The sequence below is a fragment of the Callospermophilus lateralis genome, chromosome 8 (genome assembly GCF_048772815.1).
Source record: "Callospermophilus lateralis isolate mCalLat2 chromosome 8, mCalLat2.hap1, whole genome shotgun sequence".
Lineage (NCBI taxonomy): Eukaryota > Metazoa > Chordata > Mammalia > Rodentia > Sciuridae > Callospermophilus > Callospermophilus lateralis.
In genome coordinates this window covers 111,815,272-111,830,174 of record NC_135312.1, presented here as the reverse complement: position 1 = coordinate 111,830,174, position 14,903 = coordinate 111,815,272, and the positions used below count along the sequence as shown (strand labels likewise).

The 14,903-nt window shown below is 39.7% G+C and overlaps 1 protein-coding gene across 1 annotated transcript in view; it reads right to left on the bottom strand.

Annotated features, from left to right (window-relative positions):
- The window catches only part of Dchs2 (dachsous cadherin-related 2), a 250,655-nt gene that overhangs the window by 41,368 nt on the left and 194,384 nt on the right, over nucleotides 1-14,903 (bottom strand). Inside the window, exon 13 of the mRNA XM_076864992.2 lies at nucleotides 10,517-11,374. Within this exon, the coding sequence (XP_076721107.2) occupies nucleotides 10,517-11,374 (858 nt within the window). The remainder of the gene's footprint in view (nucleotides 1-10,516; nucleotides 11,375-14,903) is intronic.

The window sequence follows — 14,903 nt, the reverse complement described above, 5'->3', positions numbered from 1 at the left end:
ACAAAGACTTAACAGCATTATTCTTAGAAATAAATTCTCCATATATGATCAAATGGTCTTTAAGAAAGTTGCCCAGGCTATACAATGGGTACTAGGAAAATTGGATATTTAGATGTAAAATAATGAAATTAGACCTTTACATTATACCATACGCAAAAATTAACTCAAAACTCAAAATAGGCCGGGCACAGTGGCCCAACCTTGTAATCCCAGCATCTTGGGAGGCTGAGGTAGGAGGATCGCAAGTTTAAAGACAGCCTCAGCAACTTAGTGAGGTTCTAAGCAACTGAGTGAGACCCTGTTTCAAAATAAAATATAAAAAGGGCTGGTTAAGTGCCCCTGGATTCAACCCCTGGTACATAAACAAAAACCCCAAACAACTCAAAACAGATTAAACTCTTAGATATAAGACCTGAAACCATAAAATTCCTAGAAGAAAACAGAGGAAAAACTTCCTGACATTATATTTAGCAGAGATTTATTGGCTATGTCATGAAAACTACACCCAAGGAAAACAAAAATAAACAAATGGAACTGCATCATTTTTTTTTCCTCAGGAAAAGAAAACAACATCAATAGGGTGAAAAGTCAGACAGGAGAAAATATTTGCAAATCCTGTATCTAAGGAAGTTTTATCCCAAACAACTTCTACAGACAATCAAGGAAAAAAACTGAATAAAAAGTGGAAAAGGACTCAGATAAACATTTCTCCAAAGAAGATATACAAATGGCCAAGAAATATGATGAAGTGCTCAGTATCATGAATCATCAATACCACAGGAGATCTCATAGCACATCTGTTAGAATGGCCACTATAAAAACAAAACAAAACAACACAGCAATAAAAAAAGAGCAGGCAATGATGAGTATTGATAAAGATGTAGAAAAATGTGAACCTTTATGCCCTATTGGTAAGAATGGGAAATGGTGCAACCATTTTGGACCATAGTAGGGAAGTTCTTAAAAAAATTAAAAACCAGAACTACCATAGGGTCCAACAATTCTACTTCTGGATAGATATCCAAAAGAACTGGAGACAGGACCTCCACATATTTGTACTTTTCATTCCCACAGGTGGAAGCACCCTAAATGTCTACCCACTGATGAAAGTATAGTCAAAAGGTGGTGTACACATACACTGGAATATTATTCAGCCTTTTAAATGGAAGGAAATCCTGCCATATGCTACAAAAAGGAAGAACTTGAGGCCATTATATGAAACAAGTCAGTCACAACCCACCCCGCTACGAAACCAAATACTATACAATTCCGCTTACATGAAGTATCTAAAATAGACTTCTAGAAACAGAAGGTAGAATGACATTTGCTATGAGCTGGGGGAGGGAACCAAGGGGAATGGTTCAGTCAGCGTAGAGTTTCAGTTTTGCTAAATGAGAAATCTGTTGCACAGTGATATGAATATAATCGACACTGTTATACATTTAGCCATGGTTAAGGACGTAAATTTTTTTTTATTTTATTAGAATAAGAGAAGAAATGGTGTTGCTTTTTCCTTCCCACCAAAAACAAAAACAAAAAGGGAGAGAAAGAAAGAAAGAAAGAAGAAAGAAGGAACTCACTCCTAGGAAACAAAGTATAGAAGCACAGAAAATGTATAAAACTTGTGCACATATGAAAACGATGCTTTAAAATGGTAATTTATGCATTTTTGAATATATTTTATTTTGTGAACACCTAAAGAAATAATACAGGAAGTTATTAAAATTGCTTCCTGACTTTTGTAAGTTTTAGCAAAGAGGTGGGAAAGAAAACCAACTAGAGTTAAGGCATCTGTGAGAAGTACGTTTTATTTTAGTGGGCAAGATTTTTAGGAATGATATCTAGAAATGACCGCATTTAACTATTTTAAAATATTCTCTACAGCTTAGAGAAGGTGGGTGCTGAAGTGATCCCTAGATGTTCCTAACATATCTTTAATTTTGTAACAGAAGACTATCTTTATTTACAACATGAGCTGGGGAATTTTTAGTGTTGAGGCAATGTTGGATCTGATCCCACGTCCTGCTTGTGGGTCTGGTGTGTCTGGCCCTCCCTCACTGCCCAGCCATTTCCTGTCTGGGTTTCCATTCCCATGTTGTCAGTCAAACTTTAGATTCTCTGCATTTTCAAGATCCATCCATATTCTCCTTTCCAGATCCTGAAACCCAAGACCCAGCCAGAATCTGAAGCCCACACAGATTCAAAAAGATAGATCACACGGTATTTCTGTACCGAATGATTCTTAACTTTGGTTTTGAGATGCACGTTTCCAACTATCTAATTACACTTCACTCAAGAAAATGCCTTTTAGGATGTTCTCAGTTGCCAAGTAATGAAGTTACAATCTGTTATTTTAATGACTCCATTGTCACAAGAGCTGCTTAGGAAGAGATCATTATTATCCTCAAAATAATCTGAAACCAGGCTTCAAATACCCACAAAAAAATAGGTGCTAAATAGAACAAAAATTTTAAAAAGGGCATTTTAACATTTACACTAAATAATTTTTATTCCATTTTTTGATTTAAGTATTAGCGAAAGTTCTTGGTAAGTTTTAAAGTGCCATAAATCACAACTGTCTAAATCTCTTCCAGCTTTCAAAAACAGAACAAAATACCCCTCTGATCCTCAGGGCCCTTCAAACAGTGGTTTTGTCACATTCCTTTTCTCCCCTTCATCGCCAAACCTGTCAAAAATGCACTGAATGGCCTGTCCCCACCTCTTCACGCTGCACCTCACTGTGCTTTGGCTACTAAAATAAAACTCCAGCAAATTAGTTCTCGCCACAGTTCCCAATTCCCTCCGAAGTTGCTAAATTCTGTTGAGCTGTGAACAGTTTCCGTAAGAAGCCACAGCCGAGACCAGAATTCATGTTAGACAGTCTGGGCCTTGTATTATTCTTGGCCAAAATGCTGAACAACTTCCACAGAGCAACCCTGCTCCTTGGGACTTCCCTGGACTCCCCTCAGGCCTCTGTTGTGCTCACAGTGTCTCTCGGGGTTGTCTCATCCTCTACGTTTGTTGCATGGACTTCTTTCTGCCACGTTCGCGTCACCCACCAGCAAGTTGACATCCTCAGACCATCTCAGGTAAGACTGCCCACGCTCAGCAGAGGTGATGGATTGTGAGCACCGCGGTCCCCTCCCCATGGGTACAAACTCACCACTCTCTTTGGCTTTGGGGACAGGGACCCAACTGGGATAGCTGCCACTTTTCAGTCTCTACTTTACCAAGCCTCTGCTCCAAATTAGATATACTGATCGCTTCCTGCTTCTGGAAGGTGCCATCTCCTTTTCTTCTAACACTGTCTCCCAGGGATTGTCACAGCCACCCCGAACCCCCGTTTCCATCCCCTTTACAGAGGCTTTATTTCTTCAAACTCCTGTAAAACACTAATGCTTCTTTGATTTTCTTGCTTATCTTTCTATCCTTGGGGAAATGCATGGGAGTTTCTACCCATTAACGGTGTACCTCAGAGGAGGCTCACTGAACTGGGTGGGGTGGGGTGGATGTCCAAGTATTTTGTTTTTTAAAATACCCCACCCTGGTGTCTAAGTAATAACCAGGTCCCACTGAAACCCTGGTGGAGCACATGCCCTCATCTTCCCTCACGGTGGAGGCTTTAATGAGACCCTGGTTATTGGTCATGTGGATTCCTGCGGTACCCTCCTAGCTCATCTCTCTCCTCCAGGCCACCCTTCACACAGCTTTGAAGGGAGCTTTCTACCATATCAAAGTGTTTTTGATAACTCACAGGCCTTTGCTGTTTTTCTCTTCCAAGTTATCTCTGGGAAGCACATGGACCTCCTGCTGACCAGTACTCAGCTATTCCAGATAAGATGCTTCTAGAGACAGCCCACAGAGTGGGAGAAAACCTTTGCCACTTGTACCTCAGATAGAGCATTAATCTCCAGGATGTATGAAGAACTCAAAAAACTTAACACCAAAACCCAAATGACCCAATCAATAAATGGGCAAAGAAACTGAACACTTCGCAGAAGAAGAAATATAATTGGTCAACAAATACATCAAAAAAAAATGTTCAACCTCACTAGCAATTAGAAAAATGCAAATTAAAACTATACTGAGATTATTCTCACTGTAGTCAGAGTGGCAATACCAAGAATACAAGTAACAATAAATGTTGATGAGGGTGTGGGGAGAAAGGTACACTCATACATTTCCAGTAGGACTGCAAATTTGTGCAACCACTCTGGAAACCAGTATGGTGATTCCTCAGAAAACTTGGAATGGAACCACCATTTGACCCAGTTATTCCACTCTTTGGTGTATACCCAAAGGACTTAAAAACAGCATACTACAGTGATGCAGTCATGTCAATGTTTACAGTAGCTTGATTCACATTAGCCAAATTATAGAACCAATCTAGGTTTACTTCAACAGATGAATGGATGAAGAATGTGATGCATATACACAATGGATTATAACTCAGCCATAAAGAAGAATGAAATTATGGCATTTGCCAGTAAATGGATGAGACTGGAGACTATCATGCTAAGTGAAATAAGCCAATTCCCAAAACCCAAGTCTGAATGTTCTCTCTGGTATGTAGATGCTGACTCACAACAGGTGGGGCAGAAGGAGGAGTGGGAAGGTTCATTGGATCAGACAGGGAGGAAATGAGGGGAAGGGAGAGGGAATGGGGGCGGGAAAGGCAGTAGAATGAATTGGACATCACATTCCTGGGTTCACATATGAATACATGACCAGTGTAACTCCACATCATGTACAACCACAAAAATGAGAAGTTATATTCCATGTATGTTTGATATGTCCAAATACATTCTACTATCATGTATAACTAAAAAGAAAATAAATAAAATTTTTTAAAAAGCTGCTTCACCTGACAGTGAGCTCACCACAATCTTTAGTCTCCAAGTTTTTGTGCATGATGCCATTTCCTCTGCCTGGCACAAACTGTCTCCCCTCTCCCCAAATTCTTAGTTAGGCAGAAGCCTTTTGTCTTAGAAGTAAACAATAATGGCAAAATGACTTCATTTAATATTTGGTGAAGACCTAACAGGTACAAACTTCCTCTGGCTTTGCTACACTCCCAGAAGCTCCTCACAGCTAATTCTAACTCACATTCATCTCATATCTTAGACTTAAGACTGTTGATAATAAGGAAGGTAAAATACTTTAGGGAATATGAAGTACTGATTTGATCATGAAAACCATCTTATAAAAAGTAGATAAAAAAGGTTTTTTTTTTTTTCTAAATAGTCCTTTAGAAAACTGAATATTGCGCATACAAAGTCAAGTATATAGTCAACATCTGATAGGATGGAAGTTGAGGGGGACAGAAGAGTGAGGGTATCCCCAAGAATATAAATAAAAGTGTCCCTCAAGGGCTAAAAATTTATGAAGTGAAAAATTACAAATTCACAGAGAACATCTTAAATGTACAAAGAAAGAATAGTTCTTTAAAACAAATTATTGATCTACTATTTCTTAGGAGCACCACTCTGATGGACAGTAGGAAGAGATGACCATTTTTAAAATGCTATGTAATGTTGTCTCTGTCTTTTCCCTTTAAGCACCATTTTTAGGTAACTTACTTTGAGTATGTGCTCAATTTTTGAGTTTCCCTGCCTCTTGTGTTGCTCCTCAATAAGATGACACTGGTGGGTGGGGGTGTGTGGTGGGGGGTCTTGTAGATGGGATCCCTTTGTGCTGCCAGCTCCTAGAGTTCATCGGTGAATCTGGTCTGTCATGTCAATGTGGCCACGCTCAGGACTCCATCCTTGGTGACATGACCTCATGTGAGCTTCTAATGATGCTAAAGACCCTTTGAAATGTCACATGTTCCTTGCTATGTTCAGGTTGTCCCTGCACAGATTTGGGGGTGAGGTCATCTTATCCCTTGCAGCAATGGTCCCCGTGGTGGGCCCACTGGTGATCTGTGTCCTCAAGTGAGCCGTCTGGGATTCCAGGATGTCTTCGGGCCTTTGCAAGAGCCAAACAAGGATGGAGCACTTCCCTGTACCTCTGTACCTGAATATGTTGCCAATTTTACTCTGCTGCCCCCTGATCTGTGTGAGCAAAGAGCCATCCTGGAAGACAGTGTTCTCCCAGGGTCTCAGCGTGTCCTCTGCTTTTAACTTTCCCTTCAGTCGATCTCAATGGCCCCTCCTGGATTATAGCTTCTAGAAAGGGGGTATATCCAGGATGCAAGGTCCCGACTCCTTGATTCCTATACTTTATCTCTCTTGTCCTTCCTACAGCTCCCAGCAACCAGAATGGATGGGTTTCCCTTCTTCCCATGGAGCAGGCTTCATTATGAACCATGTTTGTTTATATCATGAACCATAGATTTTGTTTGTGAAAGATAGAATATTCTTTCTTTGTATTCCTACTGGAACAATCCTAATGCTTTCTACAATAAGTGAACATCTCTTGTAGAATAGACAAAAACTCTTATCCACAGAGAGGTAACAGAGAATATTAATATAGTTCAAAAACATTCACCTGGGCTGGGAATGTAGCTCCGCGGTAGAGGACTTATCTAGTATGTACGCGGTCCTTGTCTCCAAGACCCCCTGCCACACACACACACACACGCACGCACACTAACCCTGCTATATATATAATGCTTCAGCACTCAGGGAAGGTATCACAAGCTCCTACTTGGCAGTGCTGGAGAAGTGTAGCTTGAGAAAAGGGCAACACAGGCTGATGACATTCAGCACTTGAGTCACATCCTGCTCCTAATTGTTGAGGATTAGCAAACAAAATTTTGATTATAATTTGGCTCCCTGTATCTTTTTTTTTTTCCCCTAGAAATAACCGGTCATTTCAACATGCCTATTGTAATCCATATGGGCATCACAGTTCAGCAAAGTGGCTTCATAACATAGGCATCGGTCTCTTTCATCTTGGCTACTACTCCCACCCTGGGAATAGGAACCTCTTGTTATATTATTGAAAAGAGATCCTGAGCGTCTATGGCTGAGGCCCAGCTGTGGGACTGGGGTGAGTTCACAAAGATAAAACCTGCATTGGGAGGTAGATATCTTCTGTGAAAACTTGACCTGGTCTAGGGCTTTGCTACTTCTATTCCCTTCAGAGCTACCTTGGAATCAGAGGAGAGGTAAGGAAACCCCACATTGCTGTTCAAAGGCTACTTAGGTGGTGTCCATTCCAATGAATTTCATCCCAAGTATAAGGGTGGCCCTCAGTAATGAAATAAGAATGAGAGATTTGTTTCCATCTTTTCATTATCATAAAATATCATATGTTGGGCCCTGTGCCAAAGTTGCCAGTGACAGTGTCATTTAATCCCACCTTGTGGGGAAAGCCATTACCTTGGAAAGTGTAGTTCTGACCTGATTTGAAGAGAAGGAACAGATGGCGGGGTCTTCAAGACTGCAAGTATTTCATTCCATCATAACCTTGTTATGTAAACTGCCTGCTCTGATGAGAACTTATGCCCAGTTAACATAATAGAATCCAAGGAAGGATTTGGGACAGAAGAAAAATACCAAAAACAACAACAAAAAGATGACTAGCATCTTCCTACAGCTTAATTTAATCCTTACTGTATCCCTGTGAGGAAATCATTATCATCTCCACTTTATGGAAAGAGAAAGAGCATTTTCCCAGCACAAGCAGTAGAAGCATGACCCACTCAGCTACATCAACTTATGTCATGATTTCCACACTTCAACATTCATGAGCCCTTACTGAAAAGAAGAGCCAGAATTCACGGAATCAATGGCCCACGTGCCAAAAGAAGGATTCTTCCTCCAAAGTATCAATATGCAATTTATTTACTTTATACTATTAGCTATATTTTATTTCTTAGAGTGCCCCCATGTGTTATCATATTTTAATTTAATTTCAAATTTTCCAAAGTCTGAGTCCTTACTTTCAGTCAGGGTATTAATGTAGTTCACAATTTCAATTTTTCCCCTCTGGATAATTCAAAGAAATGCATGAAGTTGTAAATAGCCCACACTGAGGGTGATGGTTGCTGAGTCAGCCTCATATGAATAACCAAAGCACTGGAAGCAAAGCAGAAGAAATACAAGCTGGCTTCTAGAAGTTTCCTTCAAATTGTCTAGTGGATTAAAATATTATAGGTAATAAAGTTTAACTTTTAAAAAGATTCAGGATGACTATGTTCTCTCAAATGGTGAGGAAGAGCAGCAGTAAGAGTAGAATGAGAATCACTTGGACAACTTATCTTGACATACTGTTGAAGGGCCACAATGTGCCTTGTTTTTATGAATAAGTAAATATTTCATGACTGACTCTGTGTTCAAATATGTTGCTATGATAAAATACCTGAGATAAACAACATAAAAAGAAGAATGGTTTATTTTGGCTCATGGTTGTTTCAGAGGTTTCAGTTCATAGTCCTTTGGCCACATTGCTCAAGCCTGTGGTGAGTCAGAACATTATGGTGTGGAGCACAAGGCAGAGCAAAGTCATTCACCTTGTATCTACAAGGAAGTAGAGAGAGAGGAGCTGGAGCCCTAATATTTCAGGGGCATTCCTCCATGACCTAACTTCTACTAGGTCCCATCTTCCAAAGTAGTATCACAGGCTGGAATCTAAGTCTTTAAACAGATGGCCTTTGGGGGACATTCAAGATCCAAATCCTAACTGACTTTTACAGAGATTTTATCTACCAAAGGATTGTTTTAAAAATGGAAATTATATATTATTTTAAACAATTGAAGTGTTACGTTTAATGTTGTTAATAGAGGAATGTAATGTCAGTTAAAACCTGAATCTGTGTACTTTTTTTTCTAACAAAAAGTTAAACAAATATAAATATATTGGAGTTATTTGTTTGAACTTTAAACTATTTATTTCCTTCCTTCCTCCCTCCCTCCCTCTCTCCCTCTCCACCTTCTTCTTTCTTTCTTTCTCTGATACCAGGGATTGAACTCAGGGGCACTGGACCACTGAGCCACATCCTCAGCCCTATTTTGTATTTTATTTGGAGACAGGGTCTCATGGAGTTGCTTAGTGCCTTGCTTTTGCTGAGGCTGGCTTTGAACTATTTGTTTCCTTAAAAGAGCATGTAAATGTTAAAAGCAGTGTTGAGTGATAAGAATTTATGATTGAAGCAAGAATAATTCACTCAGATGTCAAGTGGCACCAACTGATAGAAATTTTGAGTGACCCACAGAAAATTGAAGTTCCAGTAAGCAAATGTTTTTCATTAAAAAATGGAAGTTAAAATTGGAGGTGCATTTGGAGAGGGGAAAATCATTCTGTTGCCTATTTCATCACTTATATCAAGACCATTCGAACACTGACTAATGAATTTCCAATCTTTTAAAACCACTGGAATTAAAAAAAGTAATTCTTTTTAATTAAAAAAGAAAAAAAAATCACTTTCTGGTGTCTATGAGATAGACACCAGAATTCAATCTGTATTGAATTAATGTTCCAGGGAAAATTTTGGCCTGCTTGAATCATATCAATCTGTATTTTATGTACATTGTCATTTTCTTTTTTCTAAGAGACTAAGAAGCCTGCCAATCCTGGCATGGCTTACTTGCATCTAATCAGACTCAACAGCCTCCAAAATCACCATTTTTTCCTTCCCGCTTTCTCTTTCCTGTCACATCTGCAGTCTGGGTCTACCTCTCAGCTTGGACTTTATGCCCTTTACCCATTATCTTTACTCTTCAAAGACAGGTCACGGCTCATCACTTCAGATGACTTCCAATGAATGTTTACAGAATATGCTTGTGTTATTTCTAGAAGTATTTCTACCCTTCTTTAAGCATACAACTTAATAAATAAATTTGGAGTGTTAAGTTTCATTAAAAAGATAAATGTCCAATTTAATTAGGTAATTCCAAATGCCAGGGAACCAGGAAGGACAACTCTGATCAGGTATTTAAAAAAAAAAAAAAGACAATGGTGGAGGCTTCCAACTCATTTAACATTAGCTTTTTAAACCATGTTTGAAAGGGGAGGGTATACCTTAGAAGTCATTCCGTCTTCACTGTATTCTGCCTTAATATTTTTATGTCAGATGAGGCTACTATTAACCATCGCTATAGTTTGGATGTTGAATGTTCTCCAAAGGCCCATGTGTTAAAGACTTGACCCTCAGGGTGGTGCCATTGGGTGATAACAGAAGGTAGGAAGCAAGGTTTACTGGGAGGTCCTTAGGTGTGTCCTCAAAGGGGATTACAGGACCCTGGCCACCCTCTCACTCTGCTTCTTGAATCATGAGGTGAGTGGTATGCTCTGCTATGCATCCCACCATGCTGTTCTCACCAGAGACCCAAAGCAACGGGGTCACTCCATCTTAGACTGGAACCCCCAGACTGGAAGCTAAAATAAACCTCTTTACTTTATAAGTTAATCGCTTTAGATATTTCATTATAGTGCTAGAAAGCTGACTAATACATCCATATTGATTATGACTTCTCAATACCAAGAACTGGCTAGACTCAGATGTTTATAATTGAATCTGTGATAATACTCTTACATAAGCTGGAATACAAAAACTAAAAGGGACACTTACCTGCCTCACAATTTTCGGTCACGAGTCCTTTGTATTGACGGTGACTAAAGGAAATCTTTACATCTTCTCCTTCCATGTGAATGACCAAGAGACCAGTGGTTGTCCTGCCTGGGACCCCTTGATCTGTAACTTTCAACCTCAGCCAGATAGGGAAATGTTCTGACAATGGATTTTGCTGAAGTTTGATTTCTCCTGTATATCGATCAATAGAAAACATGGACTGAGTATCTGCAAAACTGAAAGTGACAGTTCCATTGGGCCCCAAATCTGGGTCTTCAGCTCTCAGAATAGCAATTGTCTGGTTTGTAGATGACTGGGGGGAAAGAAAAGCCTCAAAGGGATTCTGGTCCCAAACCGGGTCATTGTCATTAACATCAGTGACAGATACCTCGATGATCACAGTGGTGCTTCTTGAACCTCGGATGCTGCAGTCTCTGGCCACCACCTGAAATACATGCTGAGACCAGGCTTCTCGATCAAGGGCGTGGGCAGTTCTCAGTATGCCTGCCGCAGGGTCAATGGTGAACGCCCCAGACGACTTGTCCAATAGGAAATATTCAATCTGCCCATTCGGGCCTTCATCCCCGTCCCCAGCAGACAGCACCAGAACCACGGTTCCGACTTCAGCATCTTCCCTCACAGAGGACCGGTAATGAGGGACGGGGAAAGATGGGCTGTGGTCATTGTCATCCAAAACCCTAACTTGCAACTGGATCACAGAGCTTCGAGGAGGAGCCCCCAGGTCAGAGCACAGGATGGTGAGGGTGAAATTGTTGACCTGCTCCCGGTCCAAAGCCCGAGTGGTAGAGAGTTCTCCTGAGGTTCCATGAATAGCAAAGTACTCATTGGTGTTTCCATCTATTATAGAAAATAATTGAAAAGTTACTTGAATTGAAAAAAGAAATTCCTATTTGCTAGTATACGTATTAATTTATTCATTCATTTAGGAACTATTTCCTGTTTCAAGCTAGTACTTTTATAAGTAGTGGGGCTAGAACAGTGAGCATGATAAAATCCCTGACCTTAGGACACTTCTAAGAAGGGAATAATAATAATAACATGATTCAGTAGACATCTTAATTGAATCAATAACTAGAACACTTGTTTTCATAGATTTTTGGCAGTATGAATTTTTTTGTATACAGCTACAATTTTTTATATTCATATATTTTCCCTCTTGGAAACGTATATGAATATATTATTTTATTTAAAATAAAACAATAGGCATCAGGGATAAGAAACAGGATATAATGTCCATTTCTGGACATCAATAAAAATTAATTGATCAGTTATAGTGATTTTCCCAAACAAACTCATTCTTAGAGTTTATGCCCATTACAATACCACCGTGAGCTTCCCTTCCACATGCCCGAGGCATGCTGTGCATGAGTCCTGACACTTCTGTTACAGTTAGCTGGACCCTTGACAAGTTATCCCATAACATTAGCAAAGAAGAGCATTTATTCATCTCAGCATCTTTAAAAAAAAATCTGCCCTTTACTCTTTTCCATGGGACAAAGTATAATAAAAGTTAAAACTAAACAAAAATTCATAATGTTTCAAAGTCATCCTGGTAAATTAGTGAGGAAAATGTGGTTCAAAGACTTGCTAGTCATATTCTCAAATGAGTGACAGAATGAAAGGACCAAGTCCAGTGTTATGGGACCTAACTAGGATGTAAGTACTGGAGGTATACGAGGACAAAGTGGAATGGCTTTGGAGGAAAACAACTGTAATAATGAATGCTGGGGATGAGGAGAGGGTCCTGCGGTTTTATTTAGAGAAACAGTTGATCTATAACAAAGTAGAGAAGGTCAGACAAGCCTACATTTCTGTGGTATTTGTGGATGACAAAGTGATTAATTCACTCAATAAACATTTAATAAGCACCTATTATGTGCCAAGTGTAAGTACTTACTATATGCTAAGTATATGTTTAACATTGGGAATTTGAAGAGGTAAGACATTATCTGACTGCTAAGAGTTTACAGTCTAGGAGAAAATGTCTGCCGGTATCCAGACACTAAAATATAGTGTGAAAAATCCTATATCCTGGGAGGCCAGGGGAAGGATGCAGAGCCCGGTGTTAGGATGGCCAAGAAATGTTTATTAGAAAAACTAATAATCAAAACTCACTCCTAGTCTGCCTAGTATATGCGAAGTTCAATCCCTAGTACTACAAACAAAACAGAAGGTGGGTAGGGTGTGCCTGGAGGAGGTGGGTCACTGCAGGGCGGGGGCCGAACCTCTGGGGTATTTATTTTACATCTGGTGATCGAGGTCTCTCTCCGCTTCCTAATCAGTAAGTGCACTCTTCTGCCATGATGTTCATTCACGGAATTGAGCTGGCTATGGACTGAGACCGCTGAAATCATGAGTCCCCAAATAAACTTTTCCTCCTCTAAAATCATTCTTGTCAGGTCTTTTATTCACAGAAGCAAAAAAACTGACTAAAACACTCCTTTAGGGAAGAAGCCAGAGTACAAGTTTTGGAAAGAGTGTTCCACGCAGAGCAAATATCCCATATGTAGCCCCAGGAATAGGAGAATTTAGCAGGTTGCAAATGTTTTCGAGTGACTAGAACACAGGGTTCCTTGGGTATTGGCGTGCAGAGGGCAGGGGAAGGGTTGACACAGTGAAGACATGAATTTGGGAGGTAGATAGAGGTGTGATCATGAAAGGCCCAAGCACGCTGTTGCAGAGTCTCCAATCTATCTCAGGATCTATGGGGAGCTCCTGAAAGACTCCTGACAGGACAGTGTCATGAATCAAATTTATGTTTTAAGAGGAAGACTGAAGCAGCAAGGCAAGGCTTGATTAGAATATGGGGAGATTAAGAGGGAGTTGTAGTAATCTTCAGTTGAACAACAAAGAGGTTCTGAAAATAATGTGTGCAAAGAGGAAATGGACATATTCCAAAGATACTAAGGAGGAAAAATAAGGAGTAAGGAAAAATTTATTTGATTTGGTTCAGGTAAATGCTATAGTTTGAATCTTGACTATTAAAGGCTTGGTCCCCAGTGTGGAGATATTGGGGATAGTGGAGCCTTTAAGAGGCGGAGCTCAGTGGGAGGAAGTTAGGTCATTGGAGATATACCTTTTAAAGAGACTGTGGGATCTCATTCCATCCTCCTGCTTTCTTTCGTTAATTCAATTTGTACTGTACGTGAGTTGTTAATCCAATTTGTACTGTACATGAGTTGTTAATCCAATTTGTACTGTACATGATGTGCCACCATAGGTCTAAAGCAATGTAGTCAATCCATCATAGACAGGAACCTCCAAAACTGTGAGCCATACTAAGTTCTTTCTGTATGTTAATTATCTCAGGTATTTTGTTATAGAGATGGAAAACTGAGTAACACCACAAATGGATGATGCTTAGATTAGTTGTTCTTAAAGAGTTAATGAAGCATATTTTTTTAAAGGTTATATGAAGCTTTCCAAGGAGAACTGGGAAACAGGTAGCTTTAAGGTATTTTCCAGAAGCTCAGTTTACACATCCTTATTGTTACACCTCAGAATTTATCCACGATCATAGTGTTTACCTTTTCTATATTTGCCTTTATTACTACCCTTCTCATAAAAAAAAAAAAAAAAGATTTATCCCTAACCCAGATAAATGACTGCCAAATCAAGGGGTCATTCCCAATATTCATATTCAACACTGAAACAATGACTGAGTTTAATGCCTGGGAGAAAACATTCTTTTGTAGTCAGAAAGGGTGTTTGCTTTCAGCTAAATTATAGGACCTATTTAAGTTTTTAAGTGGTATATAAATAAAAAGAAGCACTATTAACTGATTTTCAGGGCATATAGCTCAGAAAGAGCTCAAAAACCAACTTCACTTGTATCAAACAATGATCCCCCGATTTAAAAAAAAAAAAAAAACCTGCAGAAGGTGCTGGGGATGTAGCCTCAGTGGCAGAGCACATACCTAGCATTACTAAAGACCTGGGTTCAGTCCACAGCACCCAAAACTGAATGAATGAATGAATGAATGAATGTGCATAGGGACTTTCTCAGTTCTTTTTTTTCTTTTTGGAGTGGGTACCAGGGATTGAACCCAGGGGCACTTAATCATAGAGCCACATCCCCAGCCCTTTTTTAAAAATATATTTTATTTAAGTTGCTGAGGCTCGCTTTGATCCTCCTGCCTCAGCCTCCTGAGCTGCTGGGATTACAGATGTGCACCAGCACGCCCAGAGGAACCCTCAATTCTTACATATGTAACAAAGAAAAACAGCAGCAGACTTGGCACGACAGCTTGTTTTACTCTGGGACACAGAAGTGCACACCCATAGTCCTAATTACTTGAGAAGTTGAGGCAAGAAGGTTAGTCCAAAAATTTGAGGCCAAACTGAGGAACATAGCAAACCATGGTCT